We start from the raw sequence: 22,232 nt of genomic DNA, 5'->3' as shown, positions 1-22,232 counted from the left end.
TGCTGTGTTACGTTGGCAGCACTGAGTTGTATGCCATTGACGGTTTTCTAAGCAGCCTGTACTAAAAGCTCAGAACGAACATTTCATATTATTGTACAGCTCTTGGCCATGGAAAACGTGGCGTGTAAAATTATACTTCGCATCTCTCCCGAAGATGATTACTATTTACATGCAGCAGTACGCAAGTTTATGCTGTCCTAATCACACATTTAAAGTTATTTAACATTTTTAAATCGATAAATTAGTTGAAATTTGACTTATTCTAACTTATTACCTATCTCCCACCACTATGCACCCCGCCATATTTAATCGGGTGGACAGTCATTAAGTAATTTTGTGTTGTCCGAGTCACACGTATCCATATTTGCGCAAAGTTCGAAGAAATGGGGAAAAGAAAACGAGCTGAAAGTGATATGGTAAATAGAATATTTAAAAAGTTAGTGAAAAGAAGAAAAAGAATTATTTCATCATCGTCATCGTCCGAAGACTCGTCGAATCAAGATAGTTTGTTATCACCCACGACAGAAGCTTCAGCTGGTGACCGAGAAATTCAAGGTTAGCAAAAATAATAGTTTTTTACCCGCTTACCCGCTACTGTTTTGTTTTTGTTAATAACTCTAAATAAACCTTCATGTACTGTCCCGACGTAAAACGTGTGTGGAAATTGTATCCCGGCATTATATTGTGTGTGGATAAAAATATAAATAATGAAATAATATTAGTTTATTGTAACTGCTCCGACGCAAAGCGTGTGTGAGTTTTTCAAATGGTACAAATTGATTGGTTTGTCGTCTTTACAGACGAAGTCCCATTTGAGCTACCAATGGAAGGCCAGCTAATAGAGGAAAATGACGAGTTGGATCCAGAGATATTGCAACTATTGGGCTCAGACCCGACACAAGACAAATCTTTTGGAGAAAACATACACAAAGATTTAGCTTCACGATGGAAACATATTTTGACTAACGGGTTGCTTAAGGAAGAGAAAATTGATCTCCTAAAACGATACCTACCACCTGAAAACTGTTTATATATGAAAGCACCTATTCTAAACTCTGAAATAAAATCTGCATTATCCGAGATTAACGTTAAGAGGGATGTTTATAGTGAACAAAAGCAAAATCAAATGTCAAGCTGTATCTCTGCCATCGGCAAAGCACTGAACTTGATCTTAGCTCAAAAAGAAAGTTCTCAAGAAGTTATAAAAACTTTGAGTGACGCCGGGCGATTGCTATGCGACACTCACTACAGAGAATCCCTCTCTAGACGCTTTGCAATTGTCAACTGTATTAGTAAACAAAAAAGAGACGTAATTAAAAATACAAAAATAGATAACTATTTGTTTGGTTCAAATTTGTCTGAACACTTAAAGTCATCAAAAGCTATATCAACTTCCGCATCAGAGTTGAGATTTAACAGCGCTAAAACGAATCAGCTTCGCTCACAACCGATCTACTCGGCTCGCAACCCGGTTACTTTAAACGCACGGGGGGCACCGCGAGCACCAGCTGCCGAGACGCGAGTGTACCCGGGCCAGCATCGGCAGCCGCCGGCGCGAGCGCCAGCGCCCGCGCCGCGCGACTACCGACGTGCGCCGCCTCCGCCGACGACTCACCGCTCGAGATACTACGCGTCAAGTCGCCGACGCTAATTCCTTCGCAACAGGTACACAACGCAGTGACGTATAAACCTACAGCCGGCAGACTTCAGTATTTTCTGTCTGAATGGTTGCAGATTACGAATGATAATACCATTTTGTCCTGGATTAAAGGTTATAAAATTCCCTTCCATAGTGCTCCTTATCAAATAGATAAAGTCAAAAGTAGGTCATATTCTTCCGAAGAAATAAACATAATCAATGAGTGCGTTGCGGAATTATTAGCCTTAGGTTTTGTTTCGACTTGTTTTCAGTCTGAAAAACAATTCATCTCACCAATTTTTACAGTTCCTAAGCCAAACGGAAAGCACCGGTTTATATTAAATTTAAAAAAATTAAATAAATTCATTTATATTAATCACTTTAAAATGGAAGACTATCGCACTGCAATAAAATTGATTAATAAAGATAGTTTCATGGCCACGATAGATATAAAGGATGCATATTTTTTACTACCAGTTGCTCTAAGTGACAGAATATACCTCCGGTTCATGTGGAACAATCAACTATTTGAGTTCAACGTTTTACCGTTTGGCCTCTGCACTGCTCCTTATGTCTATACAAAGTTACTAAAACCTGTTCTCCACCATTTACGCTTGTTAGGCCATTTATCAGTTAATTTTCTTGACGATTTTTTATGCATTGGGAATACGTTTCAGAGTTGTAAAGATAACGTACAAGCAACAAAAAACTTACTTATAAAATTAGGATTTTTAATCAATGATGTTAAAAGTCAAATTTACCCACATAAAAGATGTTTATTTTTGGGTTTTATTTTTGATTCATCTAAAATGTATTTGACTTTACCTGTTAGTAAGAAAAAACGTATAAAATCATTTACAAATAAATTATTAAATACAAAACAATGCACTATCAGAAAACTTGCTAGTTATGTTGGTTTGTTAACGTCTGCGTGTCCCGCAGTCGACTATGGATGGGTTTATACAAAAATGTTTGAAAGAGAAAAATTTTTAGCCCTCAACTATTCTAATAATTATAACAAGTATGTAACCTTATCTGAACATTTAAAAGATGATTTCATATGGTGGAGAGATCACATAGACTCTGCCAGTAGTTCATTTCAAATCGAAGACTATTCGATTACAGTGTATAGCGATGCATCTCGTTCAGGATGGGGTGCAGCCTGTAATGATGAGACAGCTCATGGAGACTGGGATAATTCACAATTATCACTGCACATTAATACTCTTGAACTACTTGCAGCCTATTATAGCCTCAAAATCTTTGCGTCACAACTTAGTAATTGCAATGTTTTGATGAGGATCGATAATACCACAGCTATTGCGTATATTAATAAAATGGGTGGAATACAGTTTACACATCTGAACAAAATAGCACGTGACATATGGCAATGGTGCGAGAAACGCAATTTACATATTTTCGCATCTTATATTCAATCTAATAGGAACATAGTCGCAGATTTTGAATCTCGTCGAACATTTAATTTAGATACTGAATGGGAACTAGCTGATTACGCGTTTAGTCAGATAAAAAAAAAAATATTTTGGTACCCCTAAATTTGATTTATTTGCCAGTAACCAAAATCACAAATGTCAGAAGTACGCCTCATGGAAATTAGATCCTAATTCTGAAATTATTGACGCATTTACTTTCAAATGGGAAAACATAAAGTTTTATGCCTTTCCACCGTTTAGCTTAATTTCTAAAGTTTTACACAAAATTAAATGCGACAAGACAGAGGTTGTAGTACCATACTGGCCCGCTCAACCGTGGTATCCGATATGGACTAGTCTGCTGGTTTCGGAAGTTCTATATTTTCAACCTAATGAAAATTTGCTCATTTGCCCTTTCAGGGAGCATCACCCTCTACATGTGGATCTGACCCTGATGGCCGGGAAATTATCAGGCAGTCGCTACTGAAACGTGGAGTTCCCATCATATCACTAGAAATTGTAATGGCCTCTTTCTCTAGTAAAACACTAAATCAATATAATTCATATTTAAAATCATGGTGGCTATATTGCAACAACAAGGGGTTAAGTTATTGTGATTCCAATGTCACACAGTTGATTGAATTTTTGACTGAAAAATTTAATTCAGGGGCCGGGTACAGTACATTAAATAGCTATCGTTCCGCGTTGTCCATTCTATTAGGTCAGGAAATCACCTGTCAAGATAACGTTAAAAGATTCTTTAAAGGCGTTTATCGTAAAAAACCTCCAGCGCCGAAATACGATACCACTTGGGATCCTAATCTAGTATTAAATTATCTACAGAACTATTACCCCAATGATCTGATCTCACTAAAAGATTTATCTCTTAAAACAATAACTCTTATTGCATTAGCGTCTGCCCAAAGAATGCAGACACTCAGTCTAATGAAAATTCAAAATATTTCATTTGAAGAAGATAAAATTAAAATTAAAATAGATGATCTGATAAAAACATCAAAGCCAAATGCTTTCCAACCATTAATTGTATTACCATATATAAGAGAAAACCCGAAAATTTGTCCAGCACTGTGTCTTAAAATGTATCTAGATAGAACTTATACTCTACGTTTACAAGAAGATTTTCTTTTTATCAGTTATCAAAAACCACATAAAAAGATAGGCACCCAAACTTTATCACATTGGGTTAAATCAATTCTGCAAAAAAGTGGCATTGATATAACCCTATACGGTGCCCATAGTACGCGACACGCGTCCACATCGGCTGCTCACAGGGCAGGCGTTAATCTAGAAATCATTCGGAAAGCCGCAGGCTGGACTAAAGACTCAAATGTTTTCTTAAAGTACTATAATAAAGATCTAGTAACAACAGATCAAACTGACTTTGTAGATGCATTATTTTAATTATTGTTGTTTGTATTGAGGTAACGCGTCTACCATTTCTTAATTGAGAGCAAAAAATAAATAAATAAATGATTCGTTCCTTTTCTCTTGTATTTTTTCGATGCTCTAAACATCTGCATGTAAATAGTAATCATCTTCGGGAGAGATGCGAAGTATAATTAAGAATCAAACGAACTTACCTTGTGATGTTTGATATCTAATTATACGAGCGTCTTGACCGAAGATGATTACAGACCCACCCACCTCTTATATATCCCTAGATCAATCGAAAAAATAGGGCTCTGAAAAATGACTGTCCACCCGATTAAATATGGCGGGGTGCATAGTGGTGGGAGATAGGTAATAAGTTAGAATAAGTCAAATTTCAACTAATTTATCGATTTAAAAATGTTAAATAACTTTAAATGTGTGATTAGGACAGCATAAACTTGCGTACTGCTGCATGTAAATAGTAATCATCTTCGGTCAAGACGCTCGTATAATTAGATATCAAACATCACAAGGTAAGTTCGTTTGATTCTTAATTATAATTAGATAATAAATTGAATGAAACTATAATACTCTTATACTTCTTTTCAATTCTTTGGTTAGACCATTATTGGAATATTGCTCTGTTGTTTGGAATCCGAGATACAATATTTATATTAATATGTTAGATAACTTGCAAAACAAATTGTCTAAGCACTTGGGGTATCGTTTTTCGGGATCCAGGCAGAATCCATTTACTTCAGACTGTCTGAAACCCCTCCAGGCTCGTCGACAGGTTCGTGATATTGTTTTTTGTTTAAAATTTTAAGGAATGAAATTGATACTCCAAAACTACTTAGTAGAATTGGTTTTGTTTGTCCAAAGAATATTATATCTAAGCGAAAATCCCCTCCATTTTATTTGCCCTTAGTCAGATCAAAATACGCTCTTAATAGTTACATTTATAGAGCTACTCAAAGCTATAATAATAATTTCTCGGATTTAGATTTATTTAATAAGATTAAATAAATCTAAATCCGAGAAAAACTCTTGCTCAGTTAAAAAAACATCTTTATTCTAAATTCTAACTTCTAATTGTTCTACGTAAAAGTTCTACTTATGTTTTCACATATCCACTTGGATTGGATGGATATTGTTAATAAGGGTATTCCCTTATTTACATTATCTGTCAATAATATGTGTTTATACATATTTTATAGTTTCATAATTATGTTATAAGTTTGCTGTCAATTTTAATGTATTTCGTTAGATTTATTAGCGGCTACTTAATTGGTGTATGTGTTATTTTCTTTGTACTAATTTTAAGTATTAAGTATACTGTTTGGGCCTTAATAAATAAAATAAAATAAAATGTTGATAATGTAATTTAATGTAACTTCTAAATATGCATTCTTCGGGTTTTCTCTAATCTCGATGCACATATGGGAAGACACGGGACATCCTAGTTTGGGAGTCCAGGGTAATTTAAGAAAAAAAATGTACTTTTAATCTAATAAAAACTATTATTATTATTTTAGATCTCTATCATTTATAGATTTAAATTTTTCTCAATTCTTAACAATGCTTGAAAAAAAAAAAATTAAAAAAAAACACTATTAAAAATTTATAAGAAAAAACATTCACCCTCCGCTTGCGGGGCTTTTCAATGCCCAAGCAACCGGCGGTCAGGGCTCCAGAGTGAGGAACCTCCTCACAATACGCGCCGTTTCAAGGACTACTGTCTCCTGTATCCGACGACCGACCCTTGATCCAACAACCAAGCGAAAGCTTATTACTATTATTATAATAGTTTAGTAGGAGTACATGTAAAGTGTAACGCTATTTGAGCTGTATAATCGCTGTATAGCTCTTATACAGCTTGTAGCCATCAAAGGGTAAAAAAAGCTATTAGACACCTTAAATAGGTATTTTGCTCTTATTATTAAGTTTTCATCGTCTTCAGCCTAATTAGTGCCACCGCTGGGCATATGTTTCGTCATTATTAAGGACAAGTAGGACATAAAAGAGAAAACCCACTAAGTTATGTTAATGGTGGTTAGAGGACTTAGGTTACATGCTGCATTTCATACCTAATAACCATAATATATTAAGTGAAAATATAATGATACTTTTAAAGCAATTCTAGAAAGGCAAAGTTAAATTCATACAACTTGTTCTATAAAAGGGAATTTAATCGTTCCTTGCGAATCAAACATAAAGAATTGTAATCGTTTTTTCTGACACTTTATTTGTTTATAGCCTATCTAATACAAATACCTCTAGACGGATTAATGCAGATCGCACACCAAAGCCCATGCATACATCCGTATGCAAGGTACATCCGTACGTCCAATCTATAAATTAAAATTTTGAGTACCTAATGAAAAATGAAATGTAAGCGGCGTGCCATCCTCTTGCTTATGTAAATTATTTTTAAAAAATTTGGGGCCCTGTGAGAATGTGTCCTCAACTTCAGGTAGCATTTCGCTATCAGCATTAAATTCTTATTCCGTTTTTTTACAAACCCCTTGGTTTTTTTCCTGGGATACAAAGTAGCCTGTGCACACCGTCCTCTCAACTAACTTCGGGATAAAAATCAACTCGTTTAGCTGCTTACTTAGGGCGTAATGTAAGTACAAATCCGGCAATATAGTAATGAAATCAAGTGAAATAGGTCAATTCCAGGTAATTTATTACGCGATACGTAGTGCACGTGTGTGGGTGACGGCTCGTTAAGGCAATTGAAGTCACTCGATTAACTTGCGGTTAGTAGCCGATGTACATCCATTAGTGGAATTTGTAATTGGTTACGTATTGTAAAGTAACACTAACTTCATTGCTATAATGCATCAGCTCATTGACAGTGCTGTGTGGTGCATTTGTCACCAACCTTTCTTTTTCCGCGGGTGTCGTACGAGGCGACTAAAGGAGAACAGGCCACGGCATCCTCCATTTACTGCGATCACCAACCCATCTCCCAGTGTGGTGATGATGGAAGGCCTTCCTTTAGAAGAGGGCTTTAGTCGAGCAGTATTAGGTCGTTAAAGGCTATTAATGATGATGCACATAAACAAGTTACACACAAGTTAAAAGCTGCTAGCGTCACACGTAATGAAAAAAACGTTGCTAAAGCTGAGTTTGACTCGCTCAATTTATATGTTTATCTGCGCCTCCTACGCTTCTCGTGGGAGTGTGCGATTAACTTTAAGCAGCCGTTTATATTGGATATTTACCTAACATACACTAGATAGTTCTAAGAATGCCTCTCGTGAGAAACTTTACATTACATAATTCCAAACCAGAAGTAAGTAATTGCAAATCATGTTAATTATGAACAATTCATTACGCCAATACGTACCGCAGGTGGGTGGGTGATGGCTCGTAGGGGCAATCGAAACCACTCGATCCACTGGCGGTTAGTGGCCGATGTACGGTCATTTGTGAAATTCGTCACGGGGACAATTATTGTGTTACTACGCAAATATTATTATGAGACAAACTTCATTGGTGTAATTTATTTGCTTATTTGTAAGATTTAAAGTCACACGTGACGAATGAAATGTGTTTGGTTTTCTTTAAAGTCAATTATATTTCTCTTGACCGTTACATCTGCCTGCATTCTACTTAATGCGAAGCAGATTTTTTTATTTTACCTTAAACATTAGTTAATTCCAATCTTACAGTAAGTGATAGAATCAGGTAAATTGGGTCCATTCGAAGCAATTTATTACACCCATACGTAGGGCAGGTGTGTGGGTGATGGGTAGTTGGGGCAATTGAAACCACTCGATTAACTTGCGGTTAGTGGCCGATGTACGGTCATTAGTGGAATTTAACTATGCAAATAGTAATATTCAGACAAACTTCATTGGTGTAATTTATCCGCTTATTTTTTAGATTTAAAGAGACGCGTAAAATCTAGAATATGTTTGATTTACATTTCTCTTGACTGTTTGATACGATTGACTGTCTCAATCTTTCTATTTTTGTAACGCATCTACCTCTCGTGGGAGTGTGCGATCGACTTAATGCATACCTGTTTATTTTACATTTACCAAACATATTAGTTAATTTCAGTACCTAAGTAATAGAATCATGTAAATTGGGTCCATTCGAAGCAATTTATTATGCCAATACGTAGCGCAGGCGTGTGTGTGATGATTCGTTGGGGCAATTGAAACCACTCGATTAACTTGCGGTTAGTAGCCGATGTACGGCCATTAGTGGAATTTGTTACGGGCACAATAGTTACTATGCAAATGGCGCAAACGAAATTGTTATAGTTAATCTATTTGTTTGCTTACACAATGATATTGTCAGTACTGAAAATGGGAATGACGTCATAAGTTTAGCTTAGCTCAGCCGAAAAAAAATCTAAGGTAGAATGTGATAGCCTAGTTGTTACGGCTTCGGCTTCCCTTCCGAAGAGACCGAGTTCGATTTGAATTTATACTATAAAATATCACTTGATTTAATGGTGAAGGATCATCATCATCATCACTTCAAACGATAGACGCCCACTGCTGGGCAAAGGTAATTTGTAAGGCGTTCCAAACTCCACGATTCTGGGCCGCTTGTATCCAGCGGCTCCTCGGGACTCGTTTGATGTCGTCTGTCTATTTGGCTGACGGTCAACGCTTCGGTGCTCCTATGTGCCCTGTCCTTTGCTACTTTAGTTTCGTGACTCGTTGAGCTATGTCGGCAACTCTAGTTCTTCTACGGTCCTCGGTTCTAGAAATTCTCCTTTCGCTTTCCATCGCTCGCTGAGTGACTCTGAGCCTACTTATGAGCCCCATAGTGAAAGATAATATAGTGAGGAAATCTGCACGCCTGAGAGTTCTCCATAATATTCACAAAGGAGTTGAAGTCCACCAGTCTGCACTGGGCCAGCGTGGTGGCGGCGGCCTAAACCCTTCTCATTCTGAAAGGAGACCCATGCCCTGTATTACGAGTATGTAGTGGGTGGAAATGATGAGTGTAGTTTCTGCGGAGTTGTGGATTTTATTTTAGTTTATTTATTCGTACAAAATATAACGTAGCACCCATTTAGGTGTCTATTGGATTTCGTAGAAACTGATTATAGAGTTATAAGTAAAATATCGCTGGCATACTCCATAGAACGTTAGACCTGTTTACTGTTACTTGCTAATGTTTTAGACTGCAACATTTACCACTAGGTGAGAATGATGTGAACGAGGTGGATAGACGACATCAGGCAAGTCGTTAGAAGCCGCTGTGGAACTCCCTACAAAAGACCTATGTTCAGCAGAGGGTGTAAATTGGTTGAATTGATGATGATGATGAGACTGCGTTCAAGGGCTAACGTTTAGTGGAATAAAAAATGGAATTATTTAGACCTGGTCCTGGAAAGTAAAAGTCAAAATTGAAAAATATCTTTATTCAAGTAGGCCCAGAGATGGTACTTATGATGCATACAAAACATGTTTACACGGTAGTGAGATGATGTCGATAACCATATTCGTAGTTTACGAATATATAAAACTAAAGCTACGAGGGTTCCAAACCTGATCTAAGAAGAAGCGCACAAAAAACTCAACCGGGTGTTATTTTTTGTTATCACCATCTTAAATTGTCATTAAAATTATTACTTTATTACTTTAATACTTTGGAAAAATAAAATGTGTACATAGATTGTCCAGCAGATCCGTCTACATATGTCAATGTCTAGAAATATTAAAATTCAGAAATACCTGTTTTATCACATCATTTCTACTGAAAAGTGAAGCGGATTTAATATTCCATTTTATTACTTCATAAAAGATGTGAGAAGTAGGACATTTAACTGCTCTTCGCGGTTTAATATTATCATTATAACGGTAGGAAACATACTTTAAGATGCGACGTGACATATCATGAAAGGAGTGGAGACGTGATATGAAGGAAAAATTGCGGTTATAGCTTAGTGGTTAGGGCACCGGCCACTATTTCAGAGAGACCGAATTCAATCCCCGGCACTCACCTATGAACGCACCTTTTCGGAGCTGAGTGTTCAAATTTAGAAGCAATTAAAATTATTTTTCTGTAGCTTTAACAGGAAAGGAAAGTATTGTAAGTAAACCTGTATACATAAATAAATAAATATAAATATACTACGACAATATACACACCGTCATCCAGCCCAAAAGTAAGCATAGCTTCTGTTAAGGATAATTACATGACTGACGAACATTTTCATGAATAATACATATAAATACATATAATAAACATATAAACACCCAGACATTGAAAGAAATTCATCATGTTAATCACACAAACATTTTCCAGTTGTGGGAATCGAACGCACGGCCTTGGACTCAAAGAGCAGGATCGCTGCATACTGCGCCAATTGGCCGTCAAAGAATAATAAAAGCTTGTAATAAAAATAATCATATCCGGTTTCCCTTTGAATTCATAAGCTCTTCTGTTTATGAAGCCATACCATTTATCACAATCTAATAAGTATGTATAATAATTTTATTTAAGAAACAGGAAGAATTGGTGATAGCCCAGTGGGGTTGACTTCACTTTCGGTGGGCCGAGTTCGAATACCAGCACGCACCTCCAACTTTTCTAAGTTATGTACGTTTTAAGTAATCAAAATATCACTCACAGGCCTTAGAGTTCTACATAATGTTGGGCCATCGTGGTGGACTACGGCCTTAACCACTTCTCATTGTGGGAGGAGGCCCTGTAGTGGGCCGTTAATGGTTTAATGTGATGAAAAGGTACAGACTGCTAAAATTATGATATTATATATATGTACAACGAGTAGACTGCTAAAAAACTCTTCTTCAGTCAGGTAATAAAGATTTATCTCAAATAAAATTGTACGCGTCATGCTGTAAGAATTTCCACTTAGTTGCGGTGGAAGATTGGAATTTCTCCGGCGAGGTGCGTTTTCAATCATGGTGTGACTCACAAATACAATATGAGAAAAAACCGGATTTTTCACTAACACCCGTCGGGAATTTGTGTGGGATTCATTTAACGTCCTTTGCTACTATGAGAAATATAACTTGCTTCAACGATGAAGGAAAACATCGTGAGGAAAAATACCTGAGAGTTCTCCATAACATTCTCAAAGGTGTGTTGAGTCCACCAATCCGCACTGGGCCAACGTGGTGGGCTACGGCCCTTACCACTACTAATTTTGAGTGGAGATTCTTGCCGTGTAGTGGGCCAGTAAAGCGATGATGGGATTATCATGATGATGACTGGCCCTTAAAATTATTAGCGTAGTAGTAGAGTTAAAAAAAACGTTTATTATTGAATCAGAAACATTTGAATTCTATATTTATTTGTTCAGTTAAATTGAGGTCCATAACTAAGATCCAACAGAATTAAACAAATATAACCCTTAGTTTACCTTCACGGTGATTAATTTGGGTAAACATTTATTGTAATGAATAAACCACCTAAATAAGAAGATACAGAATCCGTGTACACAACTTATATTGAAGAATCCAAATCCAATCCACTTCACTAGAGATTCTTGTACAGGCGTTTAGTCACTTTTGTTTCATTCAGTTGACAGTAATTATTTTATCTCTAATGTTCTAAACGCTTACCATTAAATAAGAAAAATAGCAAAACTTTGTGAGCTAGCAACATTCTGCAGATGTAAATTAGTGAGCTGTGATCAACGCGTCCACTCTGTTTTTGGACACAATGCCTTGCATGTAATAATGGCTGAATGAGGACTCTGTATGTTTTCAAATCTGTGCTATAAACAATATGCCCCTTGACGTACCTTCCACTTTCCGCGGGTGTTATAAGTGGGTCATCATCATCAACAGAGATCATTACAAGAATGCGCCACCACATACGGCCCTCCGCCTTTCTCATCCAGCCGCTTCCAGCCACCTTTTTAAGGTCATCTGCCCAGCGGGCTGGAGGTCGTCCCACACTGTGCTTACCGATTCGCGGTCTCCAATCCAGAACACGTCTGCCCCAACGGCCATCGGTCCTACGACAGACGTGACCCGCCCACTGCCACTTTAATTGCTTATCCTTTAAGCTATGTCGGTGACCTTGGTTTTTCTACGGATTTCGTCGTTGCGAATTATATCCCAAAGAGAGACTCCCAACATAGCTCGCTCCATAGCGCGTTGCACGACTTTAAATTTGTGGATCAGGTCGACTGTCAGTGTCCACGTCTCGGCTGCATATGTTATTACAGGCAGGACACACTCGTTTATGACTTTCGTCTTGAGGCATTGGGGTATCGGCGAATTGAAGACTTGACGAGACTTGTGCGAGGCTGCAAAATGAATACAACAAAGAAAGGGCAGCAGTGGTTACCAACCCGTCTGGCCAGCGTGGTGATGGAAGAGGCCTTAATCCAGCAATGGACAGTTTTAAGTTATTGATGATACAAAATGCAGCTGAGAGAACGTTTAGTGGAAGATTTGAGCTCTAAAACCCTCTCTCCAATGACAGAAGACGTCTATGACAATCAGTAGGGCCGTTGTCTAGATATGCTGTTGGTTTATTAAAGTAATCTAAATAAAGGTGCCACGTTATAACTTATAACCTCAGCATATAACACTATTTTATATGCTAAGTTTATTAGTTATAACATGATGTTTTATGTCCAGTTTTTTATAGCAATAATTGACGGACAAAACAGATAGCCCACCATCAGGTCGGCCATCTGTTACCATCAGGTAAGTCGAAACCCATCGCCCATAAACAGAGCAGCACTTAGCAGGATATGCGAGAGACACAAAAAAGTGCCGAACGAAAAGTATGTCGAACAATCTGAGGCGTAGGTTACGAGCCTTAATTACCTGTAACAAAGCCCTTCAGACTGGAAAACAACAATACTGCTTGGCAACAATCCTGCTTTGTGGCTGCAATAAGGATGGTGGTAGCACTTCCCGGGAACAGCTCCGTCAAGAAAAGCTCTACTACTGCCAAACGTTTACTACGACGACGTTTATAATTAACGTAATACAGGTAGAAACGTTAGAAGTTATACAACAAATATCCTGTACAGCCACACGTGCGAGGGGATTACGTTTGCAAACTAAATTAGTTTGAACAATTTAATACCTAGTCTTGTATTAGGGTAACAATACTATAGCAATTTTCTTCGGTACTATTTTTAAAATTTTTATTAGCGCCATCATTGCCAAATTACTCTTTGTATAACTTACTTTATGTATTTATTTATTTGGTTTTGGCTGTGGTGTATAACAATTTTATCCTTTCTTTCTACAAAATTATTACATGCGAAAATTTTAAGGGATGGTCACATGTTTGTTACTCTTTCACGCAAAACTCCTGAAGCGATTTGACTAAAATTTGGGAAAACAAAAAAAAAACGCGGGCAACAGCTGGTAAATTCATATATTCAAGTTGGATTTTGTATATGTCCCGAATAATTAATAATGTGCTATGGTAAGTATATGTTGGATTAAACTACTCACCTCTGTTGATCGTCGTATTAGTAACTGGCTCACCGGCTTATTGTAAGTCGCGACTGTCATGTTACAGATAATACTATCTACTACCGAGTATTAATATTAGTACCTACTGAACTGAATATACCTGTATTCAACGTGCAAGTTATTTTTTATTTTAGTACCCCTGAATTAAAAATAACAAAACAAAAAAATAATAAGAATTGGTTCAACCATTTTCGTGATTTTGGGAGGCAGATTTTTGGGCAATTCATATTTTTTTAAAACATCTGCAAATAGATAAAAAAATAACGAAATGAGGAGAAGATACTTAAAACCACTGGATGCTTTATCAACTTCACTAGTTTCGATTTTTGAAGTAAGTTTAGCCTATTTATATTGTTTTTTGGAAATAATGACTGAGTACAACTCACAGAAAATAAAGGAGAGTGATTATAACGTATATAGTTATCACCTTATCACTATAAATAAGATTTGCGGGAGTTTCAAAATTCAATTATGCAGGGTTCCTTAACGTCCTTATCAATTACTGTTCTCCAAAGTCAACATGTTTCGAAAACATCGCTTGTCTTTTTTTTATTTAATGTACTTATATGTAGAAACGGTGATAGCCCAGTAGGACTTCAACTTCACTTTCACGGCGCCGAGTTCGAATCGAAAGTAATTTGCGTTTTAAGCAATTAAAACATCAATTACTTAAACGGTCTAGGAAAATATCGTGAAGAAACCTGCATGCAGTCTACCAATCCGGACTGGGCCAGCATGGTAGACTACAGTCTTAAACCTTTCTCATTGTAGGAGGAGACCCGTGCCATTTAGTGGGCCAGTAATTGGTTGATATGATGATATGTAGAAGTTCATTGAAAAAGTATGTCTAAATAAAAATTATTTCATGGTCACCCTATATCATATAAAATTTCTCGGTTCTACCATCAACACCCAATCTACGTTTTGTCATCAAGAGACAAGGGAGAGCCTCCATATCTCTGATAAGTGATAACACTATCGAAATATCTAAATTACACAGGTCGTTAAGTGCTCGCAGCCTACCTGGACTTATTATTTTCGAGCATTAACCTAATAGCGCGAAACTTCAAAGAGACAAAAGAGTGTGAAAATGACAGTTTTATCATTTTTTTTTTTATTATTTATTAGGGACAACAGACAGTCATGCACAAAATAACAAAATAGACTTACTTAAAAAATAAAATACCACTAGCACAAGAACCACCACCATCTTGGTCCACGAATTACTAAAGTTATATTAAAAAATAGGGCTACACAAAATTTGAAAAATAAATTTAAGTTATAATAGAAATAATAAATAATTCATCACTTATTGCAAACAACTTCTTATTACGACGAATTATTAGAATTTTATATATTTCAGTTTTAACTATAAAACTTGAAGATAAAAAAAAAAGTTGAAGATGACTACATGTTCAACTTTTTTCCATCATGAAATAATATCTCACAGCTGGGCAAAAGCTTATAGAAAATAGTGGAGGGATTCTTAAAAGCTTAATTCCCATATTTTTTTTACGTAGACAACATGTCGTTCGATCATGAACAGATGACGTGTTTTTGTCGGCAACTAGCAACGAGCTTCTAACAAACTAGACCAGAACAATTAAGAAATTAACTATTCACAAATTGCCCTGCCGTGGGTCGAAACCGGAACCTACCAGTCATAAGACCACAGAGTTCACTATTGCGCCAGGGTGGCAGATAAACATACGGAGGCTGAATTTTTATGAATGAATGAATGAATACACTTTTATTGTACACCACATAAACATAACAAAACACAGAGATATACGAGAGAGATATACACAGAGATATGAAATAAAAAGTCACGCCGTCACTCGCCTTATGGCACTGTGTAATTGAATGTTCTTCACTAACTTCGTAAGCATATTTTATGAAAGGAATAACCAAAAATGTCCAGCTACGCTCGCGTTTCTAACTATTTATTGTTCTATGCTGATTTTCATTTTACTTGTTTGTGTAGTCCGCTTTTATAAGCATAGTAAATTGTGAATAAAAAAGGCTAATGTTGCTGTAACTTCGCTCTCTCTTTTTACAATAGTGAAAGCTTTACGTAAACTATTTAAACTTAAAGGCTACATAAAACGGCAATGTGTTTTTTTAATCCAAAACCCCCAACACTTGAGTCCGACAGGCATCTTTTTTAATTCTTTATTGCCCAAAATAATAATCAATATTATCCGAAATCGTTGTTATAAGTTAATTGGTGTCTTAGTTAGGGCGTACAGGATGGAAAAAGAAACACTTTCGCATTTACAATATTAGTAGGGATTATTTGTATTATGTTACCGCGATATACCCATCCCTACAAAGGATTTCTGTACTTTAATCGTCTGAGAAAAGTACAGAAATCCTTTGTGGGGATGGGTATATGCTTTTATAACATGATACCGAAGGTAATATTAGATCTACCTTTACCTAAGTTTAAACAATATATTAAAACACATTTAACAAATCGTGGTTACTACACGATTGATGAATTCCTTAACGACAAGGCTGCTTGGAAGCAGGCCACTCCGCTCTCATCTCTCACAAAACAGAAAAATTCTAAAGATTGTTTAACATAAAACGATGTTGGAAAAGCGCAATCTGCTGAGTTTCTTGCCGGCTCTTCTCAGTGGAATCGGCCTTCCGAACCGGTGGTAGAGTCAGACAGACTGGATGTTTCATAAGTGCTTACTTGAAATAAATGAATTTTGAATATGAATTTGATGACCAACCGTTTGTTTGAGAGACGAATCTTAAGTTGAGTGGTTTTTGATGCTACAATATTAGTCGTGTACACAGTTTCTGTGTATTCTTAATTCTGTTATTTACACCTCTTCTGCGTTAATGGAACCAAATCGAGCGTGTTTACGCAAGCCCGCGTGTTTCATGTCAATTCGCCCCGGGCGTGGGGTATACATAATTTATGAAATCGCCGAATCTGGAAATGTGATTGTTTATATCAGTGCCAATGCTCCAAGAGTCTGCTTCATACACGAGTGTTGCTTATTTTGATGGAAATTTACGACATCCACGCCAGCGAGATATTCTGTAGCTCGAACTCACGTCGAATTCCAAATATTCCTCACTCAAATAATAATTGGATTGCTACACTGACGTTGCTCCATTGCCAGTCCTACAGTTGGCACACTTAAGGGAGATATATATCACCGAAATTGTCACCGTCTGCCAGTTATGACAAATTGAAATTGCAACTACTAGCCTAATTGCACCTTCTACATTTAACGCCAAAATCTAACGCAGACCACAGCACACACACACACACACACTCAGCCTAATAAAGTCCCACTGCTAGGCAACAGCATAAGCTATCTGTCATAGGCCCCCTCTGTGATAGGCCTCCTCAGTGATAGGCTTCCTCTGTGATAGGAGAGAGGTCTTTAGGGCAAAGATACTCCACTCTACTCTAAAGTTGGTTTGGGAGCCTTTTACGTGTACTATCACAAGTTTACGATAATTACGATGCCTTAATATGATTTCTGCATCTTCATCATCAACCCGTTACCGGCCCAGTACAGGGCGCGGGGCTCCTCTCAGAATGAGAAGGGCTTAGGTCCTATTCTACCACGCTGGCCAAGTGCGGCAGACTTGGTAGACTTCACACGCCCTTGAGAACGTTATGGAGAACTCTCAGGCATGCAGGTTTCCTCACGACATTTTCCTTCACCGTTTAAAGCAAGTGATATTTAAATTGCTTAAAAAAAAACGCACATAACTCCGATAAGTTAGTAGTGCGTGCCGGGGCTCGATCTGAGTCTCCAATACTGAAAAAATAGTGTTTTCATACGAATGTAATTAACAAATTCATGATTTAGAACGACTATTTCTTTGTTCGAGTGTTGACTGGGTTGATTGACCTCTAGTGCTCAATCTCGTACTAAGGCGATGGCTCTATGGCGTGGCAGTTATGGGAAAAAGATGGGGTATATGGACACGGCTTATAAAAAGTATTTTTCGATTTAGATAAATCTCTTCAAGTAAATTCTTAATCTAATAGAAACACCGACGTAATATGAATATTAGGTCAGTGCATACAAATAAACCATTTCATACTAATTTGTACGTACTTAACTCGCCACCTAAGTACCGTTCTTTACTTACATATGGTTTATGTTCAGTATCGTGCATTGCCTTATTAATATTTTTTTTTAGGAAAATAAATCGATTTATTTAACATACAATTTATGTTAAATAAATCGATTTATTTTCCTAAACCCGTTATAAATCTGTTGCTGATTCGTTTATATTAAAGCGCAAACTATAAAGAAGCGTCGTATTTATTTTGGCTGATGAAATTCTCTTAGCGAGAGAGCTTTTCCAGATATTTCATAGACATGGGTTATTGTTATGATATTGTATTGACTTTTTATCTTGAGTTAGTACAACAATTATTATCGTTGGGTGTAAATTTTGGGGGGTTTATTCTTTACTGTTATCGTTTTTGAATGAGGTCAACTTATTTGGGTCAGTTATAAATATTCTTACAGAAAGGGTGCTCTTGTTAACTCTCTTATTGATAGGTGGGCATTTCCATGACGTGGTGATGTGTGTGGTGGCAGGTAAACAAATAAAATAAAAATCTTTTATTTCGTTTCTTACTTAGTAAATTATACATGTTGCGGAGACCTCCTAGTAAGTATTAAAATACCTGTGTCAGGAGGCCCCACTCTTCCATGTCGTACGCCTGTGACTCTTAGGACTTAAGTAACAACGCCTAGTGCAACTGAATAGCACTGGCGCGCGGGTGTAGAATAGCGGATGAAAATTTGTAATAGAATATTGGAGGAAGAAGGAAGTCGCGGGAAACCTCTATTTTAATACATACTAAGACTGGAATTAACAAACGAAAAGTTACTAAACTTAGGTTACGCTATATTACCGACTAAGTAATAAAGATAGAGGACGCTGCTTAACGTGCTTTTACTGACAAGTAAAAAGTTGAAAAACGAAGTTTAGACCGTTTCGATATCGTTGACCCATCCAGTTACCGAAATTGGAAAACGTTTTATAACCAGCGCAATCCACTGATTTGAAATATTCAAATACGAAAAGCGAAATTATTACTTTTAAGTACCTATGGTTCTATTTAATTAGACCCTCCGGTATTTTGCGCTTTTTCAGTATTCGATATGGCAAAAACACAGGGCCTTTGACGTCTGCCCGACCCGTACTACCGCGAAATAAAGTACCCCTAATCTCTTTGTTTGATTCCGGGATCGGAGAACACTGGACGCTTTCGTATGCTTTTCAAGGTTTCAATGGCTTACAAAGGTTACATTTATGTCAAGGTCGGTGTACAATCCTTGACGGGTCCTGCGGGTTTTGATATGAAACATCTTTTGGCAAACCTTGGATGTCAAACCAACTAGTAATATTCCGTTATTTCAAACTTCATAACCGAACATCACGTGATATAACATTACGCCATGATGCTCTCATGCTGCGGTCCCCTCTGCGTCCCCGCATTTTTGCTTTTGTCAAGTCAAGTCAAGTCAAATATTTCTTCATTCAAAACGGCATATTTATTCATAGATGACACTTTTGGTGCGCATATTACAGGTAAAATATGACATAGGAGTGAGTTAAGGGCGATAACTAAATTCGTCGTGAAGTTCGTTCGCCCGCCATTGCAGGCCCTCCTCTGGGACATACTAAAATTTCCCTACAATAGGGGAGGGGACTTATGTCCAACGGGTGACGGATTCCCCGCATCCATCGCCCAGAGGTCCTCAGCAAGGGGGCAGGTGGCGTTCATGAGCATGATTTCCGAGTCCAAAACAGTGGGTCTGATTCCCAACACTGGAAATTGTTTGTGTGATGAACATGAATGTTTTCAGTGCCCAGACACTTTTATCTGTATTTCATAAGTATTTATGTAAATGATTTATAAAAATATTCATCAGTCATCGTAGCACTCATAACACAAGCTACGCTTACTTTGGGGCTAGATGGCGATGTGTGTATTGTCGGAAAATGTTTTTTATATCTTTATTTAAAAGTAAAAAAAAAAATATCCCACAAAAAACCGTTTCTGGATGTTAGAAAAATGTTTTATTTTAAAACTGCTTAACAACATGACCAGTCTTAATCTTGATCTTATTTTAAAAAGCTTGTAACCTGGATATACATATACCTATCCAGTTGCAGACATAAGCTAGTTCATCGTTCATTATAGTCAGTATGTGGTATAATCTACTTGTGCAAATATTTATATATATTATGTATGTTATATATTTATATATTACGTATAATTATAACATTTTGGTATTTATGTATATATGTATTACAACACTCTTGGCACTTTTCCGTTCTCTTGATGTAACTCCTGTCTACAAAGGTTGCCTGTAAGAGATTTCTTGCAGTAATAAGGCCGCCTTTGTATGTCTACATTGAGTATTACGGTCAACTTCTTACTGTTTATTTTACTGTATGTTATACGTGCAATAAAATGCTTATTCTTCTTCAAATTTCATAGGCCACATTTTAATATTAATTGACTGTTAGATGGTGATAACAAAAAAGAATTACCCGGCTAAGTTTGTCGTGGGCTCTTCTTAGACTAGGGTACATTAGGAACCCTCGTTCGTTTGGTTTAAGTTGTCGAACGAAGTTATCACCATTACATAATTATGTAAACATATATGTATGAACGCTTCATAAGTGCCTGTGATAGGCCTACATGAATACAGAATATTTATATTTATAATGTTGTCGGAAAAGTAGTTAATTAATTTTTAATTTACTTATACAATCCCCACTTAACCTTTGTTAAAATAATAAAATTAATTGGAAAGCTATGTTTTAGTACAAAGCCAGATCTTTCAGTGACAGCTGCGCTGTTTTCGCACTGCCTAATTAAAATTGAAATGAGAATAGCTATCTAATTATGAATAGTAGAATTACATTTAATGATTACTTAGTCAAGAGATTTTACCGGATACGTTTACTAGAAAGAAACGGGTTATAGCTCTTAACTCTGCTATTCACTTCAACTACACACGTAAATATCACTATTTTACTTATTTTTCTTAATGATCTGAATTCTATTTCTGCCTATTCTATAAGTACAATTTCCACGGAAAATTACCATACAAAATTTAATTAGTTCTACACAGTATTATTCCACAAATAGTTCTACATCGTACAAATTAAAAAATCTGGGATTTTGGTTCCCAGTACATAAAGTAATAAATAAGAGCATAGAAGACACCTTCTCAGTTCTCAAGACCTGGTGCTTATTTAGCCTAAATGATAAGCCTTCCAATCCAGTGGGGATATACCACCAGATTTTTGGGCACCTTGTTTATGGTTGACTATTTTGGATTGTATACATTATTTGTAAATTCATTATAGTATTTTGGAACTTAAATTTTGGCCAAATCACACTTATCAAGAAAATCGTACTCAGCCATAATTTACAAAAAAAGTTCTGCGTTATTTTTTGCTATTTTGTGGTTTGTATTTATCATAGTCTTACACTAGTCAAACCCTTTATTGGATAGGTACCCATATTGAGGAAGTTGTGATAAAATAGGTCATCTGCCATCTTGGATTTTCATCAAACATGGCTCAGAATACTCCCAACAAATTTACCTTTCAAGCTTTAGTACAAGAACAAAATCGCACAAACACATCAACACAAACACACCCACACACACACGGGTCAAAATTATAACAGCCGAAGTTTTTGCGTCAGGGGCGTAAAAGAACATGATCGTTCTTCAATTAATTTTATTTAGATGTGTGATTTTGAACCAACGTAAACAAACAACAAAGTCTAATAAAGTCCTGTTTTACTATAAAATCTTGTACTAACCATCCAAAACAATGTTTACACCAACAAAGTAAAAAATTGGGACACATAAAAATTGGAATAGATTTCCATTGAGTCGCATAATGTATTCTTGGTTGGAATTCCATTTGCATGCATTTGTAGGAGACCCTTATGACTGGCTTACATAATGCTAGCTAGCTGGCGAGTGGAATTATCTACTGAACATTAGCTACAAGTACCAGTGAATTGTTAGGTACGGGATATAGATCATATAACTCTCTAGTAACAAGCACAAATATGGTATTTTCTAGGGTACAGTACACATGATTCAAAATGGAAAATGCTTCATGATATTTAATAATACGTTCTTTCTAATAACACAAAATATGTTTCAATACGACAAATATATATTAATTATGTTAAGAATCACAAGACGAGAACGAAAATAATAAAATCAGTCCACCAATTTTTAAGTTGAACTGAATTGACTACCATATAACAAAACAATGTTGTGATGA

At 36.5% G+C, this 22,232-nt stretch overlaps 1 protein-coding gene across 1 annotated transcript; it reads left to right on the top strand.

Annotated features, from left to right (window-relative positions):
* The first annotated feature begins 333 nt into the window (after nucleotides 1–333).
* Nucleotides 334–1,704, top strand: LOC120631554. The gene is made up of 2 exons (XM_039901186.1): nucleotides 334–555; nucleotides 801–1,704. Exons 1-2 carry the CDS (start codon nucleotides 384–386, stop codon nucleotides 1,649–1,651), a joined length of 1,023 nt encoding a protein of 340 aa, XP_039757120.1. The 5' UTR covers nucleotides 334–383; the 3' UTR covers nucleotides 1,652–1,704.
* The last annotated feature ends 20,528 nt before the right edge of the window (nucleotides 1,705–22,232 follow it).

This window comes from Pararge aegeria, chromosome 18 (genome assembly GCF_905163445.1).
Source record: "Pararge aegeria chromosome 18, ilParAegt1.1, whole genome shotgun sequence".
In the NCBI taxonomy this organism is placed as follows: Eukaryota; Metazoa; Arthropoda; class Insecta; order Lepidoptera; family Nymphalidae; genus Pararge; species Pararge aegeria.
The sequence above is the reverse complement of the archived record's forward strand: the minus strand, read 5'-3'. Positions and strand labels throughout refer to the sequence as shown.

Coding starts and splice junctions, on each gene's coding strand:
- LOC120631554 (XM_039901186.1), top strand. CDS start 384: ATGGGGAAAAGAAAACGAGCTGAAAGTGATATGGTAAATAGAATATTT. Junction 556..800: donor TGGTGACCGAGAAATTCAAG/GTTAGCAAAAAT, acceptor TCGTCTTTACAG/ACGAAGTCCCATTTGAGCTA.